At 43.1% G+C, this 22,006-nt stretch overlaps 2 protein-coding genes and 2 long non-coding RNA genes across 4 annotated transcripts in view; all 4 read right to left on the bottom strand.

Annotated features, from left to right (window-relative positions):
* Positions 1-6,455: 6,455 nt before the first annotated feature.
* On the bottom strand, positions 6,456-9,222 carry LOC138975550 (uncharacterized). Its single transcript, XR_011458677.1, has 2 exons — positions 7,950-9,222; positions 6,456-7,351 (listed from the first exon to the last, which is right to left on the bottom strand). It is a non-coding gene; the product is annotated as an uncharacterized lncRNA (long non-coding RNA).
* Positions 9,223-13,622: 4,400 nt separating this feature from the next.
* On the bottom strand, positions 13,623-18,659 carry LOC138975553 (glycoprotein 3-alpha-L-fucosyltransferase A-like). The gene is made up of 2 exons (XM_070348263.1): positions 18,044-18,659; positions 13,623-16,492 (listed from the first exon to the last, which is right to left on the bottom strand). Exons 1-2 carry the CDS (start codon positions 18,311-18,313, stop codon positions 16,166-16,168), a joined length of 597 nt encoding a protein of 198 aa, XP_070204364.1. The 5' UTR covers positions 18,314-18,659; the 3' UTR covers positions 13,623-16,165.
* A 188-nt stretch (positions 18,660-18,847) lies between these two features.
* Positions 18,848-22,006, bottom strand: part of LOC138975554 (uncharacterized) — a 324,129-nt gene continuing 320,970 nt past the window's right edge. Inside the window, exon 2 of the long non-coding RNA XR_011458678.1 lies at positions 18,848-19,211. This is a non-coding gene — a long non-coding RNA (uncharacterized lncRNA). The remainder of the gene's footprint in view (positions 19,212-22,006) is intronic.
* Positions 19,217-22,006, bottom strand: part of LOC138975552 (alpha-(1,3)-fucosyltransferase fut-1-like) — a 15,281-nt gene continuing 12,491 nt past the window's right edge. The window contains exons 4-5 of the mRNA XM_070348262.1: positions 20,050-20,156; positions 19,217-19,367 (exon numbers count right to left, since the gene is read on the bottom strand). Coding sequence (XP_070204363.1) covers positions 19,217-19,367; positions 20,050-20,156 — 258 coding nt within the window. The remainder of the gene's footprint in view (positions 19,368-20,049; positions 20,157-22,006) is intronic.

Genomic DNA, 22,006 nt, shown 5'->3' with positions numbered 1-22,006 from the left:
AGGCATCTCACGCTTACGATTTGAACACGGCAGTGATCAAGGTCGTAACCCCGTTGTTCACGGGGACCATTGTGGCCGTCGTCATGGACGATCCTCCATGCGACCTGCTCATTGGAAACCGGGTTCAGTTTGTGGACGGCGTCACCAGGGAGGTTCCCGTTTATCGGTCTCCCGACGTCATTTCAGTGCTCACGCGGGCACAGGCGGAGCGAGAGGACAAACCTCTCAAACCCCTACCTGCTGCACGAGCTGCCCTGGGGAACGTGACCCCCGCGCTTCTCGCGAAGGCTCAGGATTCTGACCCGACCTTAGCTACTCCTCGGGAGCACGCGAAGTCGGGGAAGGTGAAGCTGAGCGGGAAGCATGGGAGGTCAAGGTTCCTCAGGGACAAGAAGTTGCTCTACCGTGAGTTCAGCAACAAGGAAGGTGCATTCAAACAGGTTGTCGTGCCTCGCGAGTTTCGCGAGGGTGTCATGGCAACGGCACACGACTCGATTCTGGGAGGTCATCTTGGTACCAAGAAGACCACGGATCGTGTCTGGCGCCACTTTTACTGGCCAGGCATCTGCACGGATGTCCGACGTTTCTGTGCGTCCTGCGATAAGTGCCAGAAGGTGGTTGCCAAAGGAAGGGTGAGGAAGGTCCCCTTAGAGAAGATGCCGCTCATCGACGAACCCTTTCGTCGGGTGGCAGTGGACATCATCGGGCCCATCTTGCCTGCGTCTGAGGACGGAAACAGATACATTTTGACCATGGTGGACTACGCTACTCGATACCCAGAGGCGATCCCTCTGAAATCGATTGAAGCCACGCGAGTAGCTGAGGCTCTGGTTACTATGTGGTCCCGGCTGGGGATTCCATCAGAGGTACTCACCGACAGAGGCACGCAGTTCACGGGAGGAGTGATGGCGGAGGCAGCACGACTGCTATCACTGGAGCAGCACTTCACCACTCCTTACCATGCTCAGTGCAACGGACTGGTGGAAAGGTTCAATGGCACCTTGAAGACCATGCTGAGGAAACTAGCTCAGGAGAAACCACGCACGTGGGACAGGTACATCCCAGCATTGCTTTTTGCATACCGCGAGGTTCCTCAGGAGAGCTTGGGCTTTTCCCCATTTGAGTTGTTGTACGGCAGACAGGTACGCGGTCCCATGGCTATCCTGCGTCAGGCTTGGACAGACGAAGAAGCTGACGAGGAGGTGCAGACGACAGCGACCTACATCGTAGAACTCAGGAACAGGATTGAAGAGACCTGCAAACTGGCTCAAGAGAACCTGGGAAGAGCAGCACAGCGTTATGCGCGAGGATTCGACCGCAAGGCACGGCCGCGCAGCTTCAAGATTGGAGAACGGGTGTTGCTACTTCTACCCGTCAAACACAACAAGCTACAACTGCGGTGGCAAGGACCTTTTGAGGTGACAGCGAAAGTGGGCCAGAACGACTACAGGATCGTCATGAACGGGAAAGCACGCCTGTACCACGCCAACCTGCTGCGCGCCTACATAGAGAGGACTGCCTACGGGGAAAAGGACAAAGTGACAGAAGCAGTTGCTGTCGTGATGGACGAGACAACGGAAGAACAGGGAGGAGGACGTGTACCAGTTTGTCCGCTGGAGGCTAGTGAGGATCACACGGACGTGCACATCTCACCTGATCTTGGGGACGACCAGCAGGCGGACCTGCAAGAGATCCTGAAGGATGCAGCACGGGTCCTTACAGACATACCACTTCAGACGCATCTAGAGGAGTTTACCTTCGACCTGCTGGAGAAACAGCCAGTGAGGACGAAGCAGTATCCCATGCCTCATGCCCAGAAGGAGGTGGTCAGGAAGGAAATCGCCGACATGACGAAGTTGGGCGTCATCGAGCCAGCGAACTCTCCCTACAGTTCACCAATTGTGCTTGTGAAGAAGAAGGATGGACGCGTCAGGTTCTGTGTCGACTACCGGAAGCTGAACAAGATTACGGCGTTTGACGCGGAACCCATGCCTGATGTGGACTACCTCTTCAGTCACTTGGCCAAGGCCAAGTACTTTTCCAAACTGGACCTCACCAAGGGATACTGGCAAATTCCAGTTGCCAAGGAAGATCGCCCAAAGACTGCATTTACCACTCCATTCGGCCAGTTCCAGTGGACAGTCATGCCTTTTGGTCTACAGAATGCAGGTGCCGTCTTCACTCGCATGATGAGGAAACTTTTGGAACCATTGAAGCGCGAGGACATCAGCAGTTTCATCGACGACGTGCTGATCGCGACAGAGACATGGACTGAACATCTCGACGCCCTGCGCGACGTGTTCGGAAGGTTGAAGGACGGAAATCTGGGAGCTAAACCGTCCAAGTGCTACTTGGGATTTCGGGAATTGTCTTTCCTGGGTCATGTTGTCGGCGAGGGATTGCTCGTTCCAGAGGACGACAAGATCCAGAAGATTCGGGAGGCGGAGCCACCGCGCACGAAGAAAGAAGTCAGGTCTTTCCTGGGCCTAGCCAGCTTCTACAGACGCTTCATCCCGCACTTTGCCGAAATCGCACTACCACTGACCAACCTTACCAAGAAACTACAACCGACCGTTGTAGTGTGGACTGAGGAATGCAGCTCCGCATTCAACACCCTGAAGAGGCGACTCACCAGTCAGCCTATCCTCCGACTACCAGACCTGAACAAGGACTTCGTGCTGAGGACAGACGCTTCAGGGAAGGGACTTGGGGCAGTGTTGCTTCAGGAGACAGAGGGGTTTTTGCACCCTGTTTGCTTCGCCAGCCGTAAGCTGACCTCGGCCGAGGCAGCGTAGGCAACGGTTGAACGCGAGTGTCTCGCCATTGTCTGGGGCATCCAGAAGTTCGAAGCGTACCTGTACGGACGACCTTTCTGTCTGGAGACGGACCATCAACCTCTGCAATATCTTCAGGTTGCAAGGTTGGCAAACGCCAGACTTATGCGCTGGGCGTTGATCCTCCAACCGTACCAATTCACGGTACGCGTCATTCCGGGCGCCAACAATGTTGGAGCTGACTTTCTCTCTCGGGCTGTAGAGGAGAACATGACTGTGAGCGAAACCGAGGTTTCGTCTTGAAGAGGGGAGGTGTGTCACGATCGGGTGACAGAGACCAGGAAAGCGTCACTCAGTGGAGTGCCTGTTCTTGGTCGGTTATGATAGAAAGCGCCTGTGCGTGATATTGGACACAGCAGAGTTTGCTGACAGTGCTCAACGAGCACGGATGTTTTGAAACGCACGAGCTTCACAGTGCGGGTTTCTGCTATCATAGGGCTGACGGTTTTTCGCTGACAGCGCACACGGGATTTTCAGGGATTGAGTTTCTCGTGTCTTTTTTCTGCTTGGGGAGGCAGAATTGTGTATAGCTGGACTGGTTTTGTGACAAGGTCAGTCACGTGTAATTGGCTAGGTTGTCTGAGAGAGGCACAAGGGCGGCGCACTTGACACCCAGCGGCAGAAGGGGAAGGATCTAATACAGTTTCTAGAGTATGATGGTTTTTCACCGAATATTGTATTCGGCACTCTAGGGGAGCTTCCACTAGTTAATCCTTCACACTGCCACATATTTTGCTGAGGACAAGTCGTCAATATTCCTTCGTCGGCGATGGCTTTCGCATAAGGATTCGACAAGGGGTTCTGGAGGTTTTTGGTCACTGTTGACGAACAGAGACTGTTCCAGGGAGGAGGCGGACTTTGCTTCCATTGAGAGTACAATCATAGGCTTTTGAGGTAATAAATCATTATTTAACGCTGTTGATGAGTCTGTGTTGTGGAATGAAATACTCTCTGTTGTTCTTTCCAGGTTAGCGCATAATTTACTCTCTGTGACGCTAAAATACTAATCTGTATATGGTTTTTGCAGATAGGGAGATAGGGAGAGAAGGACGGAAAATGACTGTTTTGTTGTTGTAAAAAGTCCGTTTTGTGCAGGCCCACGTGCTCGATGAGGTATTTAAAGATGACATGTTTTAAGGTGGTGGGTGAGGGGTAGCAGACATGTTTAGTGCACCGATGCTTTCTGTTTGCAGCCTTCCTTCGTTTCGTGTTCCTGCAACTGCTGCACGGCTGCCTTTGACGGGACACTGCTAGCTGCAGACGTTGGAGCTGGGACCTGAGGAAACTACGCTAACCGGCTAACCAGCAGACCGGCTAACCAGCGACCCGGCTAACCAGCAAACCGGCTAACCAGCATACCGGCTAACCAGCATACAGAAAGAAAGCTAAGTGCACCATGTCGTACGCACCCCGTTGACCACCGTTGTCTTTTCGTATCTGTGATTTCATTGGAGTAGTGACAACGTGGGGTGTGTGACACCTGCACGAACTAGAGCTTTTCGAACAGAACATTCGCATTTAACTATATTTACACGGGTTCAGCGTGTTACTATAATTTTCTATATACTACTGGCATTTTGTCAGTGAACACTGGTTTTTTTACGTGTTGAGAACGTAAAAGGAACATATTTTGAGTGAAGGCTCGAGGGAGGTGGAGAGTTTATACATAAACAGGCGTCTGAAACTTATACTTTTGTTGACTCTATTTAATTGTATGACTGCGAGAGTGGATCGTGGTGTGGTTAGTTAATTAGTAGTAATTAACCGGTTCATAATCACCTTAAGTGATATATTGAAACGTGACACTCTCTCTTTCTTAGTTTCTCTCTCTCTCTCTTTCTTAGTCTCTCTCTCTCTTTCGTCTCTCTCTCTCTTTCTTAGTCTCTCTCTCTCTCTCTTAGTCTCTCTCTCTCTCTCTTAGTCTCTCTCTCTCTCTCTTAGTCTCTCTCTCTTTCTTAGTCTCTCTTTCTCTCTCTTAGTCTCTCTCTCTCTCTCTTTCTTAGTCTCTCTCTCTCTTTTTTAGTCTCTCTCTCTTTCTTAGTCTCTCTCTCTCTCTCTTTCTTAGTCTCTCTCTCTTTCTTAGTCTCTCTCTCTCTCTCTCTCTCTTAGTCTCTCTCTCTCTTTCTTATTCTCTCTCTCTCTCTCTCTCTTAGTCTCTCTCTCTTTCTTAGTCTCTCTTTCTCTCTCTTAGTCTCTCTCTCTCTCTCTTTCTTAGTCTCTCTCTCTCTCTTTTTTAGTCTCTCTCTCTCTCTTTCTTAGTCTCTCTCTCTCTCTTTCTTAGTCTCTCTCTCTCTTTCTTAGTCTCCCTCTCTCTCTTTCTTAGTCTATCTCTCTCTCTTTCTTAGTCTATCTCTCTCTCTTTCTTTGTCTCTCTCTCTCTCTTTCTTTGTCTCTCTCTCTTTCTTAGTCTCCCTCTCTCTCTTTCTTAGTCTCTCTCTCTCTCTTTCTTAGTCTCTCTCTCTCTTTCTTAGTCTCTCTCTCTCTCTTTCTTAGTCTCTCTCTCTCTCTTTATTTGTCTCTCTCTCTCTTTATTTGTCTCTCTCTCTCTATCTTTCTTAGTCTCTCTCTCTCTCTTTCTTAGTATCTCTCTCTCTCTCTCTCTCTCTTTCTTAGTCTCTTTCTCTCTCTTTCTTAGTCTCTCTCTCTTTCTTAGTCTCTCTCTCTTTCTTAGTCTCTCTCTCTTTCTTAGTCTCTCTCTCTCTCTCTTTCTTAGTCTCTCTCTCTTTCTTAGTCTCTCTCTCTCTCTCTTTCTTAGTCTCCCTCTCTCTCTTTCTTAGTCTCTCTCTCTCTCTTTCTTAGTCTCTCTTTCTTAGACTCTCTCTCTCTTTCTTAGTCTCTCTCTCTCTCTCTCTTTCTTAGTCTCTCTCTCTCTTTCTTAGTCTCTCTCTCTCTCTCTTTCTTAGTCTCTCTCTCTCTCTTTCTTAGTCTCTCTCTCTCTCTTTCTTAGTCTCTCTCTCTCTCTCTCTCTCTCTCTCTTTCCGAGTCTCTCAGTCTCTCTCAGTCTCTCCCTCCCCCTCTCCCTCCCCCTCTCCCTCCCCTGCAAGAGGTCGGTGAAGGGAGAAACTCGATGCAACCACTGAAGTAGCGCTGTGGGTTTCCCTGAACCCACCCCGTCGTTAGAGAAATAAACGGTAAAAACCCTCTTTCAAATGTATGGGTTCAGACAAACCCGCATCGTCGTTAGAGGAATAAACGGTAAAAACCCTCTTTCAAATGTATGGGTTCAGACAAACCCGCATCGTCGGGAGTGTGTAGTCAAAAGCGGCATCCGGCAAAGGTTAAAGTTCCCTCTCTCTCTCCCTCTTTTACACTCACCTGGGTAATCGATGAGTCTCAGGTTTAATCAGTGTCCGTCCATATACACATAGACATTCACACAAACACACACACGTTGTTATAGTTGTTATCTAATTCAGTGTTGTATTAAATAGATAAAGAAATCGTTAATACAGCAAGCTTGCATGAATAATTTGCTGTTGTCCTTTTTTTCAGATCAGGTTCTGTAATACAGTAATTATAATTAATACAAGTACAAATTCATGTTTGCAGTCATACTCATAGTGTGTGAGTGTGTGAGTGTGTGTGTGTGTGTGTGTGAAAAGCACTTTGATACTTAAAACATCTGTGTTATTTGATTTTATTACAAAACTGCAGTCAGAATATTAAGCAGACCTATTCCAACAATACATTTTGATCAGCAGTAAATGTAATGTCAAATTATGAACAACAATCATGTGAGCAGATATATCTAACAGAAACAAATAGTCTAGCAAAATAATACAACCAAGTACATGTATGGACATCATCATCCACATAAAAAAATTGATTGTAGGAAGAGCACTCTGTGTTATTACCACTGCTTCAGTCAAACTGCCAGTTCAACTTTATCTCTGTGGGTTTGTTTTTTTCTCTCGGAGTAACATGGGGAAAAAAACCTTTAAAAAACTTGCATGCAACAGAGCTGGATTGTTTCTAGTGATCATGCAGCATGATTTATCCGCATAGAAAACTACTGAAACACCTAAACAGAAATAGCAATGTCTACAGAAAAAACCCACTGTTTGATTGCTGTCTGTAGTACTCCTCTGTAACTCTGTACAATGCAACAGTGCCCAGACTTTGACTGCTACAGCTAGACCAGTTGACAAAGCTCAAGTTGTCACCAAGCAGGACGCCCCAACTGGCGACCAACTATATAGACTGAGGCTGCCTATCTCCAAATCTGACAAAGCAAGAATTGTTACGCAAGCTCCACATTTCTGTTTGCAGTTTAAGCCGACCTTAAGTATGCAATGGTTATGCACATCCCCCCCCCCCCCACACACACACACCCCGCAGTTGAGAGTTGTAATGTACCTTTTATTTATCTTACATATATATATATATATATATATATATATTTGAAGCCTGTGTAGCTCTGTGACAGAAAGAGGTCTCTGATGGCAGCGACCAGACAGGCAGGAAGAACTTTCCTGTTCTTTCGGAAAGTCAGTGAGTGTGCAACTTGTTGGTATGTTCTGAACACATCAAAACATTTTCTTTAATTATTTTAAGCTACATAATATCATGTGGATGCACTGATTGGGTGTAAATAATAACAGCAATTGGTACAGTCAATTCACTAAATGTGCAACAGAACCCTAATCATCAGACATTTTACAACAGCAAACTTCAACAGTCCTTTTACTTTCCTGAATGTCATTATTATTTATTAAAACATGCATCTAGAGCAACATACATATAAATCTTCTTTTATTAAAGTTCACCTGAAATTCAGGCTGCTTTCCCATGCAAAGTACAAATGCAAGTGTCCATAAACCAGGGTTTAATACAAAGTCATGTAGTATGTGAGTGAGTTCTGATGAAAAAGTGATTGTGTTGTAATATTGGTTATTACTGAGTGTTGATGTTACAATGATTACATTATAAAAACAACAACAGAACAATGTGAAGAGCAAACTTCTTCTGTGGGCATGCAAGTGAGTTAATCTTGTGTGTGTGTGTGTGAAACTATATGTGACTGAGTGTTACAAATTTAAATGACAACAGTTTTCTTGATAGCCTTTAAAAACAACAACAAATACATACATTTAACAATCAAACAAATATAGGCACCTCAAAAAAAGTTGTATGTACACCTTCGTGGCTGGTGATGCATTCTTGCTCCCCTGCAAGTTTTCATTCTACAATGTACCTCAGGCTAGCTTCCTCTCTCTCTCAAATCTGCCCCTCCCACACAATACAACAGGTACAGTGGCCACTCTGACACCAGTCTCTGAAATAATCAAGAACAGTTAAAACTGCGATGAGCTGTTGTTCTTTTACTCGTGAATGCAATGCATGAACACTTTAAACAATATCCCACTTATTCGCGAGTGCGTTGAGAAGGCGAGAGTGAAAAAATAGCACAGACTCGAAAGCAGACGATAAGTTCAGCACAGAGAGCGGGCGTGTTTACCTTTGATCGCTGAGACAAACAGTGTCGCAATTTTCATCGTCATTGTTTCACTACTGCTGGAAGTGGCCTCCGCCCTCATCTTTCATGCTTGATTCGAGGAGAGAAACCGGTAGTTCGAACATGTACGGTTCAATTTCGTCTGCAATTACGCTTGTTGTTGTCATGTTGGTAAACTACCATGTCCACACGGTGTGACGTCACGGATAATTTATTCATAAGCCAGTCTCGCGAAGATCACGCGGCACAATGGCGGGTCGTTTTGGAGAAGAAATCCGTCGCTTCGGTCACAAAATTCGTCGGATTACGGCCTTAGAAGATTCCGAAGTAAACCAAACATTGTTGAAGACGGTAAGAAAGTGGTTTTCTAACTAACTGCAAACATCGGGAAGTGTTCGGTCGCGCAGGAACACGATTCGAAGCGTTTTTGACGCTAAAACAGCGTGGTCTGGTCCTTTAACAAAGAAACGAAAGTTATTGCATTTAATATATTTTATTAAGAGTATTTTGAAAGAGTTCTGATTATTTGATCACGTTCTTTTTTCTTATTAAAACAAAATCAAACACAGAAACATATACTTTACTGTAAATAAAAAAAAATAAAAAAATGTATGATTACAATTATTTTGTTATGAATTAAGCTTGATTTATTTTCGGTTAATTAGAAGTGTTGTGTCTCATTATTACATATATCTTTTTTGTCGTGTTTATTGCAATTTTTATTTATTTTATTCATGTAACCCTAGGGGTTTTTTGAAATAAATATTGACTTGACTTGACTTGGGTTGTCTAGTCAAGCCCTAAAGCATACTTCACGGGTAGGTGAAGAGATACTTAGGATGGGGTGTCTTCTCCCAGGCCAAAATTTCGCAGTAAAAAACGGAGTTTATAAAGTGAAAGTGTCTGTGTGTATTTATTTCTCTATCAGAAAAATGCGTGTTCTACTCTGTTTACTAACTCACTTCGTCTCACACAAACACAACACTCAAACTAGGCACAAAGACTGAAACACGATTACTGCCCTTTGTCCTCGTACCTGTATTTAAACAACGCAACAAAATACAAATATAATATCTCTCATACAATCAACAATCTCTTGCATTCACTGTAATAATAATAACCATAGCTTATGTAGCACGTGGAAGAATAATCCGGTTCTCGATGACGTCGTCACTTGTTTCACACAATCCTTCTGTTAATCATGTTTCCTGTTAAACACAGGATCTCGTTACGCACATTTCACATGTTACGTATTCTCCAGTGTTAATTCACACTACAGTGACTACTCACAATTCAGCGGGTTCATTGCTGGATCCAATATCACGCCAATAACGCTCATGGTGATATGGGGTGGGGTTCCACCGGGTCCCAGAATTCCTGCGCTGCGTTACAACCTTGCGCCCACAATCAAACGATCCGTGGCGCCAAGGAGGGGATGCCAGTCTTCTTCTATCTTCCCCGCAGCCGAGGGCATCCTCTCTCCCACCGGGGTGCTGTGTAAAACGTTTATGCTACCGTAAGTCTCAACCACTCAATTCTTAGATAAACTTCTCCACAAAATAATAATTCCACTCTTACTCAATACTATTCATTCATCCGTCAAACAGCTTATGCTGTTACAGTATTACAACAGCTCATTTACAAATTACTCCATTACGAAAGAACATACAACATTCCTTTCCAAAATGGCTGACAACAGCTCACACTCCTCCATCCAATTCACAACATTATTCTCACAGTCATTTCACAGGTCAACATTACTGAACAAAATACAATTCAATAAAAAACGCTGGCGCTGGACCCAAGTACTCTTCAGACTGGCTCGCTCCCCCAGTATGAAAGTTTTTGTCTTGTGCACGTGGATTTAAAAAAAAAATTATTTATTTTACACAATTAAAAAAATTATTAGAGTAAAATAAAACATTAAAACGTTCATAATAAACAATAGTAAACAAGAATTAAAAAATGAAAAAAAATAGACCGCCCATGCCGGGAATCGAACCCGGGTCACTTGGATTTAAAAAAAAAAAAAAAAAAAAAAAAAAAAAAAATTATTTATTTTACACAATTAAAAAAACTATTAGAGTAAAATTAAACATTAAAACGTTCATAATAAACAATAGTAAACAAGAATTTTAAAAAAAATAAAAAAATAGAACGCCCATGCCGGGAATCGAACCCGGATCATTTTGGCCATAGACTCTCTCGTGCTCTCTGTCTCTCTTTCACCGAGACCAAACCCTGCATTGTAATTTCTTTGCCGAGACCATTTCCTCACCCGTTGTCTGGCTTGCAAATCATGCTTTTCTCGTCACTGCGTGACGTGTTCGCCGCTCAAGTCTCCCCTTTAGTTCAGGCTGTTCGCAAAGCGACCAGCCTCCCACCGCAAAAACTCCCCCCGTTAAGAGTGGCTTTTGTGATTTATTTCGCATTTAGGTCCCAGGTAACATTATGAAGTTTTAATACGATCAATCGGACCTATTATCAAGTTAGTGTATCAACTTTTGAACGAACTGCGCCCAGTAGTTTCCCAGCAATAAGCTGATAAGTCGAGACAGACAGACAGACACACACACACACAATTAAAGTCTGTTGGACCCTAGTACTGCGTACTCGGGGATAAATACCTGTATATTCACAGCATTGAATCACGCATGATTCATCCAAAACATGAGTCGTATAACATTCGACCTCAATGTCACTTGAGCAACAGTCTGAAAACGCGGAGACACGAGCAAACACGTCTGCCTCCCGTGAAATATCAGCACTGTTCTATTTAATCCATCCAATATGGCTACCTCCCTGTTAGCCATCTCCTCTCTCATTGGTCAGTCCTAAAACCCAGTAACCAATGAAAATATAGTTTGCAAAATCAGATCACCCCATTTCAACAGGTAATCCTTCATCACGCAGTCAAGTCATGCAAACCCAAAAGTATGGCAAGCCAATCTGTACACATTTGTCAAACTTTTTAGACTGAACTATGTACAAATCCATTTGTCACACCGTCCCCCTCCTGCTTTTGTTCAGGTGTTCCCACTTGAACCCTGTTTTTGTTCAACTTATTGGCATATAATGTCTGTCACGTTTTAAAGTCAAAAGAATGACCTAAAACGGTCAATTCCTGCTAACTGACTAACCACACCACGATCTACTCTCGCAGTCACACAAAAAAGTTAGAAACAACAAAAGTATAAGTTCTAGACGTCTGTTTATATACACTAACTCTCCACCTCGAGATCCCTCTTCTCGTGAAGCCAATAATGTTTTACGACCAAGTCGTAAAAATAACAATGAAGACAACTCACAAAAGCCAGTTAAAGTTTATGAAATAATAAGAACACGCTGAACCGTGTAAAGTAAGAAAACACTTAGCTGCTCTGTAAAAAGTCTTAGCCTGTACAGGCGTTAACACTCCACGTTGTCACAACTCAAAGTTCGTCATAAAGGGTTAGAAAGATGACAAGGTGGGGGGGGGGGGAGGGGCCTTTACGCATGGGTGCACTCAACTCTCAGTGTAGCCAGGGTCTATTCGATGAAACGCAGTGGAGCATACGTGTGAAAGTTGGAGCAACACCAGTAACAGCCGTAGAACAGCAACCGTAGAACAAAGGACAGCAACAGTGTAGCCCGTCTTCAACAGCAAACAGGTAGCAGCCAGGTAGCAAACGTCCAGCAACCGTACAGCAACACCTCCAGCAACAACCAGCAACAAGCGGCGTCAACCCGCAACAACAAGCTGAAACAAGAGCAATTGGTGCAGTGACCATGCCAACAATCCCCCTTTTACCACCTTGTATGTCTAACTTCCCCCTTCAGCGAGCACGTGGTACCTGCAAGGATAGAGACTTTTAATAACAACTCAAGACATTTTCTCCGCCTCTCCATATCTGCAAAAACCATATACAGATTACAATTTAGCGTTATAATGAGCAAGTTATACGCTATCATGGAGAAAACAGAGTTTACATTTCACAGACATTGACCGGTCACCAGCGTAAAGTAACGGCTAATTACCTCAACAGCTCGTAAAATGTAGCTCTCCCAAGCAAACCGCTTGAATATTTGGCTCCCGCTCGTCAGCGAAAGTATGTAGCCAAATTCCTCCCGTGCTAAGCCTTCTGTGTAATGCACTAACACTAGAAGCCCGTTGGTAGACCTAAACTAGTCTTGCAACGCGTTGGAATCCTCCAAATCTTAGTCACGGAAACTCAGACCCTGTCGTCTGCAAAGCATGTGTAGAAAAGAAAGCTCGAAGGATTGGGAAGAAAGACCATGTGATCTCCCTGACCAATCAGCAGTCGCCTATCCCAGGACAAGTGATCTTCCTGACCAATCACTGGTCGCCTGCCAAACACACCTATAGCATGCTTGGAACACGTGTTCTAAACCGTGAGCGAAGAATCACCCGATAACTGCACGGTTTTCACGCTGGCACTTTCCACGTGCATCTGGTGATTTTTAACCAAAACTTTCCCCCGCAATGCGGTATACAGGCGCATTACGTTGCAATTTGAGAAAGGCGCCCAACAAAGAGTTTCTTTCTCAAACGTGTCACTGAAATCGTGACAATGTCACGCGCCGAGGGACACAAACACACACACAAACACACTCACACACAGACACACACATGCACCCACAAACACACGTGTAATCACACACATACACAAACACACACACACATACGTGTTATCACACACACACACACACACACACACACACATACGTGTTATCACACACACACACACATACGTGTTATCACACACACACACACACACACACACACACACACACACACACACACACACATGCACTCACTCACACCAATTTGATGTTTTTAAACCTTTTTAATATACTGGACATAACAAGTACATAATACCTACTTTCAAGCAACATTGTTCTCCTGAAATAATCCCACGAAAAAAAGACACCTCTTACCACACTATGTGTGATCATAATGTATCTATATATATATATAACACGAAGTGTGTGCCTGGATGCATATATATATATACGACTTGTGTCTGTGTGTCTGTGTGTCTGTGTGTGAGTTCGCGATGCACGGCCAAAGTTCTCGATGGATCTGCTTCAAATTTGGTGGGCATATTCAGGTAGACCCGGGACAGGACACAACCTGGTCGATATTTCAACACGTGCTCTCAGCGCGCAGCGCTGAACCGATTTTGGTTCCACCTCAGCTATTTTGGTTCCACCTCAGCTACCCGGGCCCCCATACCGACACACCAAAGCCAAAGTTCTCGGTGGATCTTTTTCAAATTTGGACACCGTATTCAGCTACACCCCGGACACAATATCATTGATGAGATATTTCAACACGTGCTCTCAGCGCGCAGCGCTGAACCGATTTTGGTTTTTGTGTTCATTTCACCATTATAAGTAACTCTTCCTTATCTTCTCATCTTCTCCAGGTTTTCAGCGTTTACCTCCCTTCCTTCGTATGGTGCACTATAGTATGAGCGGGGTGTCTTCGGATATTCCCGGCGTTCTGTTACTATTTTTAGAAGGTCACCGCAGTGTCCAGAACGTAAATTGGACCCGTAAATTATCCTCACTGTAAAAGTGCAAAGGTCGAATCAATTTATAGCCACGCGAAAAATACACTGTCATCTATCTCTCTATAGATACGGCTTCTCTGTGTTTGTGTGTGTGTGTGTGTGTGTGTGTGTGTGTGTGTGTGTGTGTGTGTGTGTGTGTGTGTGTGTGTGTCTCTATGTGAGCAACACCTGGGGATTGTTCAGTTCTGTTTGTGATGTGGTCTGGCGGCTTTTGTGTATTTGTATGTACTGGCCTTCCTTTGAAAAGCCATAACAGTTCAAAAGGGCTTACAGATAAGCTATAAATTGCTCAATCCTGTTTGAGTGGAGTTCGCCTCCAAAGGTGATTAACACGGTTACATTCGTCGACAAGGATGGGACTCGATATGGTCAGGAATGGCATTATGGCCACTGAATCATTTTCGTGCTGTTCCCATTCCACGAATCTGGGAGGGACCTAAGCTTGGCAGGTCCATTGTTCGGACCCGGCGAAGCCGGCGTACGGCTCTAAGTACTTCTTCCCGGCGAAGCCGGCTACCCGGCGAAGCGGGTATTCATTCTAGTATATATATATACGACTTGTGTCTGTGTGTGTGTGTGTGTGTGTCTGTGTGTTCGCGATGCACGCCCAAGGTTCTCGATGGATCTGTTTCAAATTTGGTGGCCATATTCAGGTACACCCCGGACACAACCTGGTCGATGAGATATTTCAACACGTGCTCTCAGCGCGCAGCGCTGAACCGATTTTGGTTTTTCTGTTCATCTTCACAGATCCATTCCCAGTAACTCTTCCTTATCTTCTCCTGTGTTTTGCGTTTATTTCGTGTGGCGTCAATCCATATTCCCGTTTCTATTTTTAGAAGGTCACTGTCGACAACGCTCAATCCATATTCCCGTTATACTATTTTTAGAAGGTCACTGTCCCGGCGAAGCCGGGTATTACTCTTCCTTATCTTCTCCAGTGTTTTGCGCGTTTATCTCCCTTCCTTCGTACGGTGCGCACCCGGCGAAGCGGGTATTCATCTAGTTATCAATACACGAGGGCTCTGGGGCCCCTGGACTCTAGGGACCATCACAACTCCACTGAGGGAGTCCATGGACCCTCTAAAAATTGAACGTGTGAGTCCTGGGACCCTGGACTCTAGGGACCATCACAACTCCACTGAGGGAGTCCATGGACCCTCTAAAAATTGAACGTGTGAGTCCTGGGACCCTCCAGGTTGGGCGTCCGTGGGGAGCCCTGGCATGTGTGTGCGTGCACACGCGTATTTGTGTGTCTGTGTTTTCTTGTGTATGTGCGAATATATGTCTGTTTATTTAAGGGTAGAGATGGCACGGAAATTAAGATTTGTTACTTTTGACAAAAAATTACTATTTTTTTCAAGTTTTTTTTTACCTTTAAAGTAATATATCAAGGACTTATGGGTCAGAATTGACATTTTTTGCGACTTTTGGGGGCAAAACATGTAGTTAATGGGACACATAGAACTTTAAAATGTGTTTTGTTATCACTCTGAACTGGCCAGAGATCGCACAAAATTTGGGTTCTCAGCATGTTAGGTACTTTGAACACAATAGAATCCTTGTGCGAAGTAATTTTGCCATTGTCAACCTCTTTCTTGCAATAAAGCGACCATTTTCAAAATGTGTTAGTAACGTTTGAAACCATTTTGAAAACTGTTGACGCTTTTTTCTCGGAATATTTTTGTGATCATCAGTGCCGTCATTAGAACATATTCATCTTCTGGACTATCTTCTTGCTCTTTTTTGTATTTTCACCAGAAATTTTGTTTTCCCAGTACCAGAGAGACGTTTTACCAAGAAATTAGTTTAGAAATATTGTCAAACTACAAAAACTTCATTTTGTGCATATACCATATCTACCCAGAAAATAAAATCTGTTCATAAATTTGAAAAAGTTGTTCTGTTGTTGCATCTAGGGACCTTTTTAGATTTAAATCAAACATACTACAAAGTTCTATCTTCATTTTTCTGGAAGATGAATCTGTCAAAAAAACTACATGTTTTATCAAAACAAGCTCACAATGAACGTCCATTTTGACCCATAGTTCATTCATCGAATCAAATATCACTTTTAAGGGCAAAAACATTTTTTCTGAGAATTTTCATTAAGAACCTTGAAACAAAACTTGATAATCTTGCGAGAAAACATAACTTAATTTCCGTGTCATTTCTGCCCTTATTAATGAAAGCATATATATCTCAAAAGCTACTAAAAATTATTTTTTTTACAATATGAAAAATCATTATATACATTCTTAGTGAGCCTTGGTGACGTCAGAATGTAGAAAACTAACAAATCAAGGTATATCTTTAGCTGCCGCACATCCCCCCTTGTCAAACCACTCGGTCATGTCCGGGTAAGACTTTCTGTATCGGTCTATATTCCATAGCCTTCGACATAACTCGCAATAGGCCACAGCTTCGTAGTGGTAATGCATGTAGGAGATGCGCCCTTTCCTGTCTCTGTGAGGATATTCTTCGTACATGGGAACGTACTGATCCTTGGCGCGAAGAATCTTGAGGTACTCCTCTGGGTTCTTGTCGAGGTGCTGGAGATAGGCGACGAGATCTTGTATGGTCTTGAAGTCAGCTGTGTTGATGTAGGTGCCTCGTGGAGCGTGTTTCTGTCAACCAAACAAACAATCAATAATCAATCAATGTTTCTAGTAGGAGAGACTGAACAATCAATCGATCGAGCAATCAATCCATCAATCAATGTTTCTAGAAAAAGAGACGGAACAATCAATCGATCTATAGTCAATGTTTCTTGATAGAGAGATTAATCAATCAATAAGGCAATCAATAAGGCAATCAATCAATTCATGTTTCCAATCAGAGATACGGAACAATCAATCAATCTATAGATCAACCAATTAAACAGTCAATGTTTCTAGCAAGAGAGATCTATCAATCAATCAATGTATGTTTATGGCAAGAGAGATCTATCAATCAATCAATGTATGTTTATGGCAAGAGAAAACAATCAATCAGCCGATCTATCAATTATGCATATTGGAGGCATTATGCACAGTGACGCCGAGGTCGTAGCAATTTTCCACGACTCAGTCGTCCGTGTGACAGGGTAAATCTCACGATTAAATCGCGTGTGTGACTGCCCTCTTACTTCTACTGATCAGCGCTTGTCTCGCATTTTAGCGGCCCAACTTTTTGTGTGTTTTCTGTTATTATCCCTACAGCCCTTTAACGGTTCGGCTCACTATTTCAGATCTGACTAGGTTTTCATAAATGGGATATGACCATCCCTTCTCTGGAGGCTTTCGAGAATTTAAGAAAATAATTTGTCACAGAAATTCGAACTCTGTACAGGAAGCAGTCTGGCCATGACTACGTGTATGTTACAGCTCTCATTTTGTTTTGGTTTTAATGAGAGCTGTAACATGCAAGTTATGCGTGTCGTATCCTTGTATTTTCCAACTAAATAACTTTGAATTGATCTATATCCGTCATTTTTACAAGTAGAGCCACCAAAATCAAAAGGTGCACTAAGCATAAGCTATTCCACGTCTCCATAACACGAAGTGTGTGCCTGGATGCATATAATTTCAATAAAACAGCTTTGAATGCAAGGTTTTGGTTTCTAACAGCACAACGAAATCACACACATATGAATGAAATCAGACACATCAAATGAATGATATATATATCAGACACATCAAATGAATGATATCAGAAACACAAAATGATTGAAATCAGACACATCAAATGAATGAAATAAGACACATCTAACTAATCAGCCTGCATACGAGGTGTCTGAAAGCACCACCGCACGGAGGGATTCTGCGGGCATCGCGCAGCAAAAAGAGAGGGACATTTTTCTCGGACTCGCGAGGCAGATGCCAGGCAGTAAAACTTGGTCTTTGAGCTGTTATGAAATCAGACACATCAGATGAGTGAAATCAGACACATCAGAGGAATGAAATCAGACACATCAGATGAATGAAATCAGACACATCAGATGAATGAAATCAGACACATCAGATGCATGAAATCAGACACATCAGATGAATGAAATTAGACACATCAGATGAATGAAATCAGACACAGATGAATTAAATCAGACACATCAGATGAAAGAAATCAGATAAATGAAATCAGATGAAAGAAGTCAGACAATTCAGATGATGAAATCAGACACATCACATAAATGAAATCACCTCATAGCCAGCCCCGCCCCGCACGACCAGGACAAGATCAGCCTCCATGTAGCGGAAGAACTTTTCCGTGATGTACTCCGTACAAAGGGTGTTTTCGAAAGCCAGCAGGAACTTGTAGTTGCTCTCTATGGTCTTGAAGCACTTGTCATCTTCGCTCCTTGCGCACTTGTGAGGTCCGCAATGCCCGTAAATGTGTACTGGGAGGTACTTCTGTAAAATCTTCACGTATCTGAAAAAAGGCAAAACCGTTGAACCTGTCCTAGCGACCATCTCTCAACAACGACCACCTGCCCTTTTGACCACCCCAATGGATCCCTAAGGAGTTTATTTCAATGTAATTCTCCTTTCCATAGCGACCACCTGTCCACAGCGACCAGTTTTGGTCGGTTCCTATGGTGGTTGTTGTAGACAGGTTCGGCTGTACTAGGTTAAGGACATATCGCTTCCATTGGACATTTTCATTGGAAATTATCATGACTGTGCACATACACAGACCTATTCAGGCTTTTACGTGGAATAAGAGTGTTGTTACACACGCTCGCTATCTCTGACGATTTGTCAAATTAACTTCAAAACAGATGGAGAGAGAAAGAGGGAGAGACGGAGAGAGACACAGACAGACAGATAGACACTAGAGAGAGAGAGAGAGAGAGAGAGGAGGGGGGAAAGAGAGACAGACAGAGAGAAAGAGAGAGGGGGAGAGAGAGGGGGAGAGACAGAGAGGGGGAGAGACAGAGAAAGAGAGAGGCGTTCAGACACTGACAGAGACAGAAACAGACGGACAGAGTGGAAACACTCACTCACTCTTTCTTTATTTGGTGTTTAACGTCGTTTTCAACCACGAAGGTTATATCGTGACGGGGAAAGGGGGGAGATGGATAGAGCCACTTGTCAATTGTTTCTTGTTCACAAAAGCACTAATCAAAAATTTGCTCCAGGGGCTTGCAACGTAGTACAATGTATTACCTTACTGAGAGAATGCAAGTTTCCAGTACAAAGGACTTAACATTTCTTACATACTGCTTGACTAAAATCTTTACAAAAATTGACTATATTCTATACAAGAAACACTTAACAAGGGTAAAAGGAGAAACAGAATCCGTTAGTCGCCTCTTACGACATGCTGGGGAGCATCGGGTAAATTCTTCCCCCTAACCCGCGGGGGGTACTCACTCACTCTTCCCTGCCGCTTGTCGTTTTGCAATGACTAACCATCCAGACAGCCATGTTGGTTTTTCTGGCCAAAATGGTGGTGTAATTTTTTACGAGGGGAGCAGGTCGCTTTGATAAGTATCCGTACATGTCCAGGATATCAGAATCAAACCTGTTTGACATTTGAATCACAAAGTTTATGGAACAAAATTAGACAAGTATTGTCCGGACTCTCTTTTTCTATCTATCTGTCTGTTTGCAATGTTCGAGTTGTCACTTGCGTTACTTAATTATCAATATTTGTCAGAATCATGATGAAAGCACGCCAGCAACAAGCTGCAGCATAATTAAGGTTACATTCAGCATACATTTTTATTTGTTCATTTGCGTTCACACGCGAACCATGTAACGCTCATGCTTTCTATTTTTGTAAATATGTCTTCTTATTTTTTTTACGAGAAAAAAAAACCACCCAGGGTTTTAGGGAATAAAACAACGATTAATATTCTCCGGGGCCTATAAATTGCCACATATTTTTTCCTTTTTTCTTTTCTTTGTACCATTTCTCTATCATGCAATTGCTTGGAAATTCGAGTCGTTCACGTCGTAAAATTCCGTAACTCTCTAAATAAAGCAAGCTGAACTCTAGAACTCTTTTAAGAGACAACAAGTAGAAATCGCGACAATAAAAAAAAATAAAAAGACTAAAAAGACCTCGAAAGCAAGATAACATCGTGTAATCTATGCAGAACTCTCGAAATAAATACAAGCTGACGTGCACTGCAGCACGTCCAAATGTTTCTAACAAGACAAAATTCGTCTTCTGTCACGTCAAACAAACAAAACGAACTGACCTGAAGGACATTGTCCAGTTGAAGACTGACCGCCAGGCGGACGTACGGTAGTTTGACCTTGCCATTTGACTGGGTGTTGGCTTTTCTTGGTTGTGGAAAATGAATACCTGCAGTAAAAAAAATTTTAAAAAAGTCGCGTGAGGCGAAATTACTACATTTAGTCAATCTGTCGAACTCACATAATGTAGACATAACCAAGCTAAGAGAAGGTAACTCTCGCGGAAAATAGGAAGTCCCCGAAACAGGGAGACAAAATAACACTCTTTCACCTTGTGCAGTTAGGCAGTTCGAACATGTCTTTTGCGTTGTTTTTGGTGTTAAAAACTGACCTACGATTAAAGAGCAGACATCGGCCTCGAAGTGCACCGCAATTTTGAAGAATGCGTAGCCTTTTCTTATTGAGTATTTTTTCTGCAAAAAATGTTCAGGGTCATCAAGACTTAAACAATAGAGTGCACCCTGCTGAAAACACGATTTCTTGGTGGTTCGTTCTTTACTCTTACCGTCATGATCACTTACATTAGCACCAGAGTGTGCGAAAGACTCAAAAATGCAGATGAAACACACCAACCTCGCTATTTCGGAGCTATTTTTAGCGTTCTCAGTCATTAGTTTTTCGATCAAATGCTTACGTAAACCCATAACGTCGACAAAAGATGTTCGAATTTGTGTTTGCAATAATGTTCATCAAATGAGTGTACAAATAACGAAGCCACTGTAATTAGGAAAATTTCTTAATTCGCTGAATAACAATCATGGGTTCTTTCATACGTTAAATCGGGAAAGTAATATCTAGCATTATACAGAATAATTATTGTTCAAAAAGCTAAAAACACACTAAAGTCATTTTCAAAAACTATATATAGCCAAGTGCACTTCGCAACCCTAAACACTCTAACCATCGTATAGCGAAACAGCCAAGGAGTAACAGTACAAACGGAATCACCCACCCCGTAGCAGACGATATGATGATGCGCGCCCACCTTGCTGGCGCAAATTCTAACAAAATACCTTTCTATATGTTAGGCGCGTTTGATCGATCTGCGCGATCGCGCTGCGCGTTTGGTGGATCGATCAAACGCGCACATATCGATCGATGTGTGCGCGTTTGATCGATACAAAGAATACAAGAATCGTTAAAACGCGCAGCTCTAATATACTTGCGCATTTGGACGATCCGTCTCACAAATCACCATCGTACAACGCACACTCACGTCTGCTGGCAATGACCGGAAGTTATGACCGGGAGTAGGCCTAGCTATAAGTGTCTAAACAACGTCTACGTCTCTGTCTCTCTCTTTTTACATTTAGTCAAGTTATGACTAAATGTTTTAACATAGAGGGGGGAATCGAGACGAGGGTCGTGGTGTATGTGTGTATGTGTGTGTGTGTGTGTGTGTGTGTGCGTGCGTGCGTGCGTGTAGAGCGATTCAGACCAAACTACTGGACCGATCTTTATGAAATTTGACATGAGAGTTCCTGGGTATGATATCCCCATACGTTTTTTTTCATTTTTTTGATAAATGTCTTTGATGACGTCATATCCGGCTTTTCGTGAAAGTTGAGGCGGCACTGTCACGCCCTCATTTTTTAACCAAATTGGTTGAAATTTTGGTCAAGTAATGTTCGACGAAGCCCGGACTTCGGTATTGCATTTCAGCTTGGTGGCTTAAAATTTGATTAATGACTTTGGTCATTACAAATCTGAAAATTGAAAAAAAAATTTATTTTATAAAACTATCCAAATTTACGTTCATCTTATTCGCCATCATTTTCTGATTCCAAAAACATATAAATATGTTATATTTGGATTAAAAACAAGCTCTGAAAATTAAATATATAAAAATTATTATCAAAATTAAAATTTTCGAACTCAATTTAATAACACTTTCATCTTATTCCTTGTCGGTTCCTGATTCCAAAAACATATAGATATGATATGTTTGGATTGAAAACA

Source organism: Littorina saxatilis, linkage group LG9, assembly GCF_037325665.1.
Source record: "Littorina saxatilis isolate snail1 linkage group LG9, US_GU_Lsax_2.0, whole genome shotgun sequence".
Taxonomy (NCBI): Eukaryota; Metazoa; Mollusca; class Gastropoda; order Littorinimorpha; family Littorinidae; genus Littorina; species Littorina saxatilis.
The sequence above is the reverse complement of the archived record's forward strand: the minus strand, read 5'-3'. Positions and strand labels throughout refer to the sequence as shown.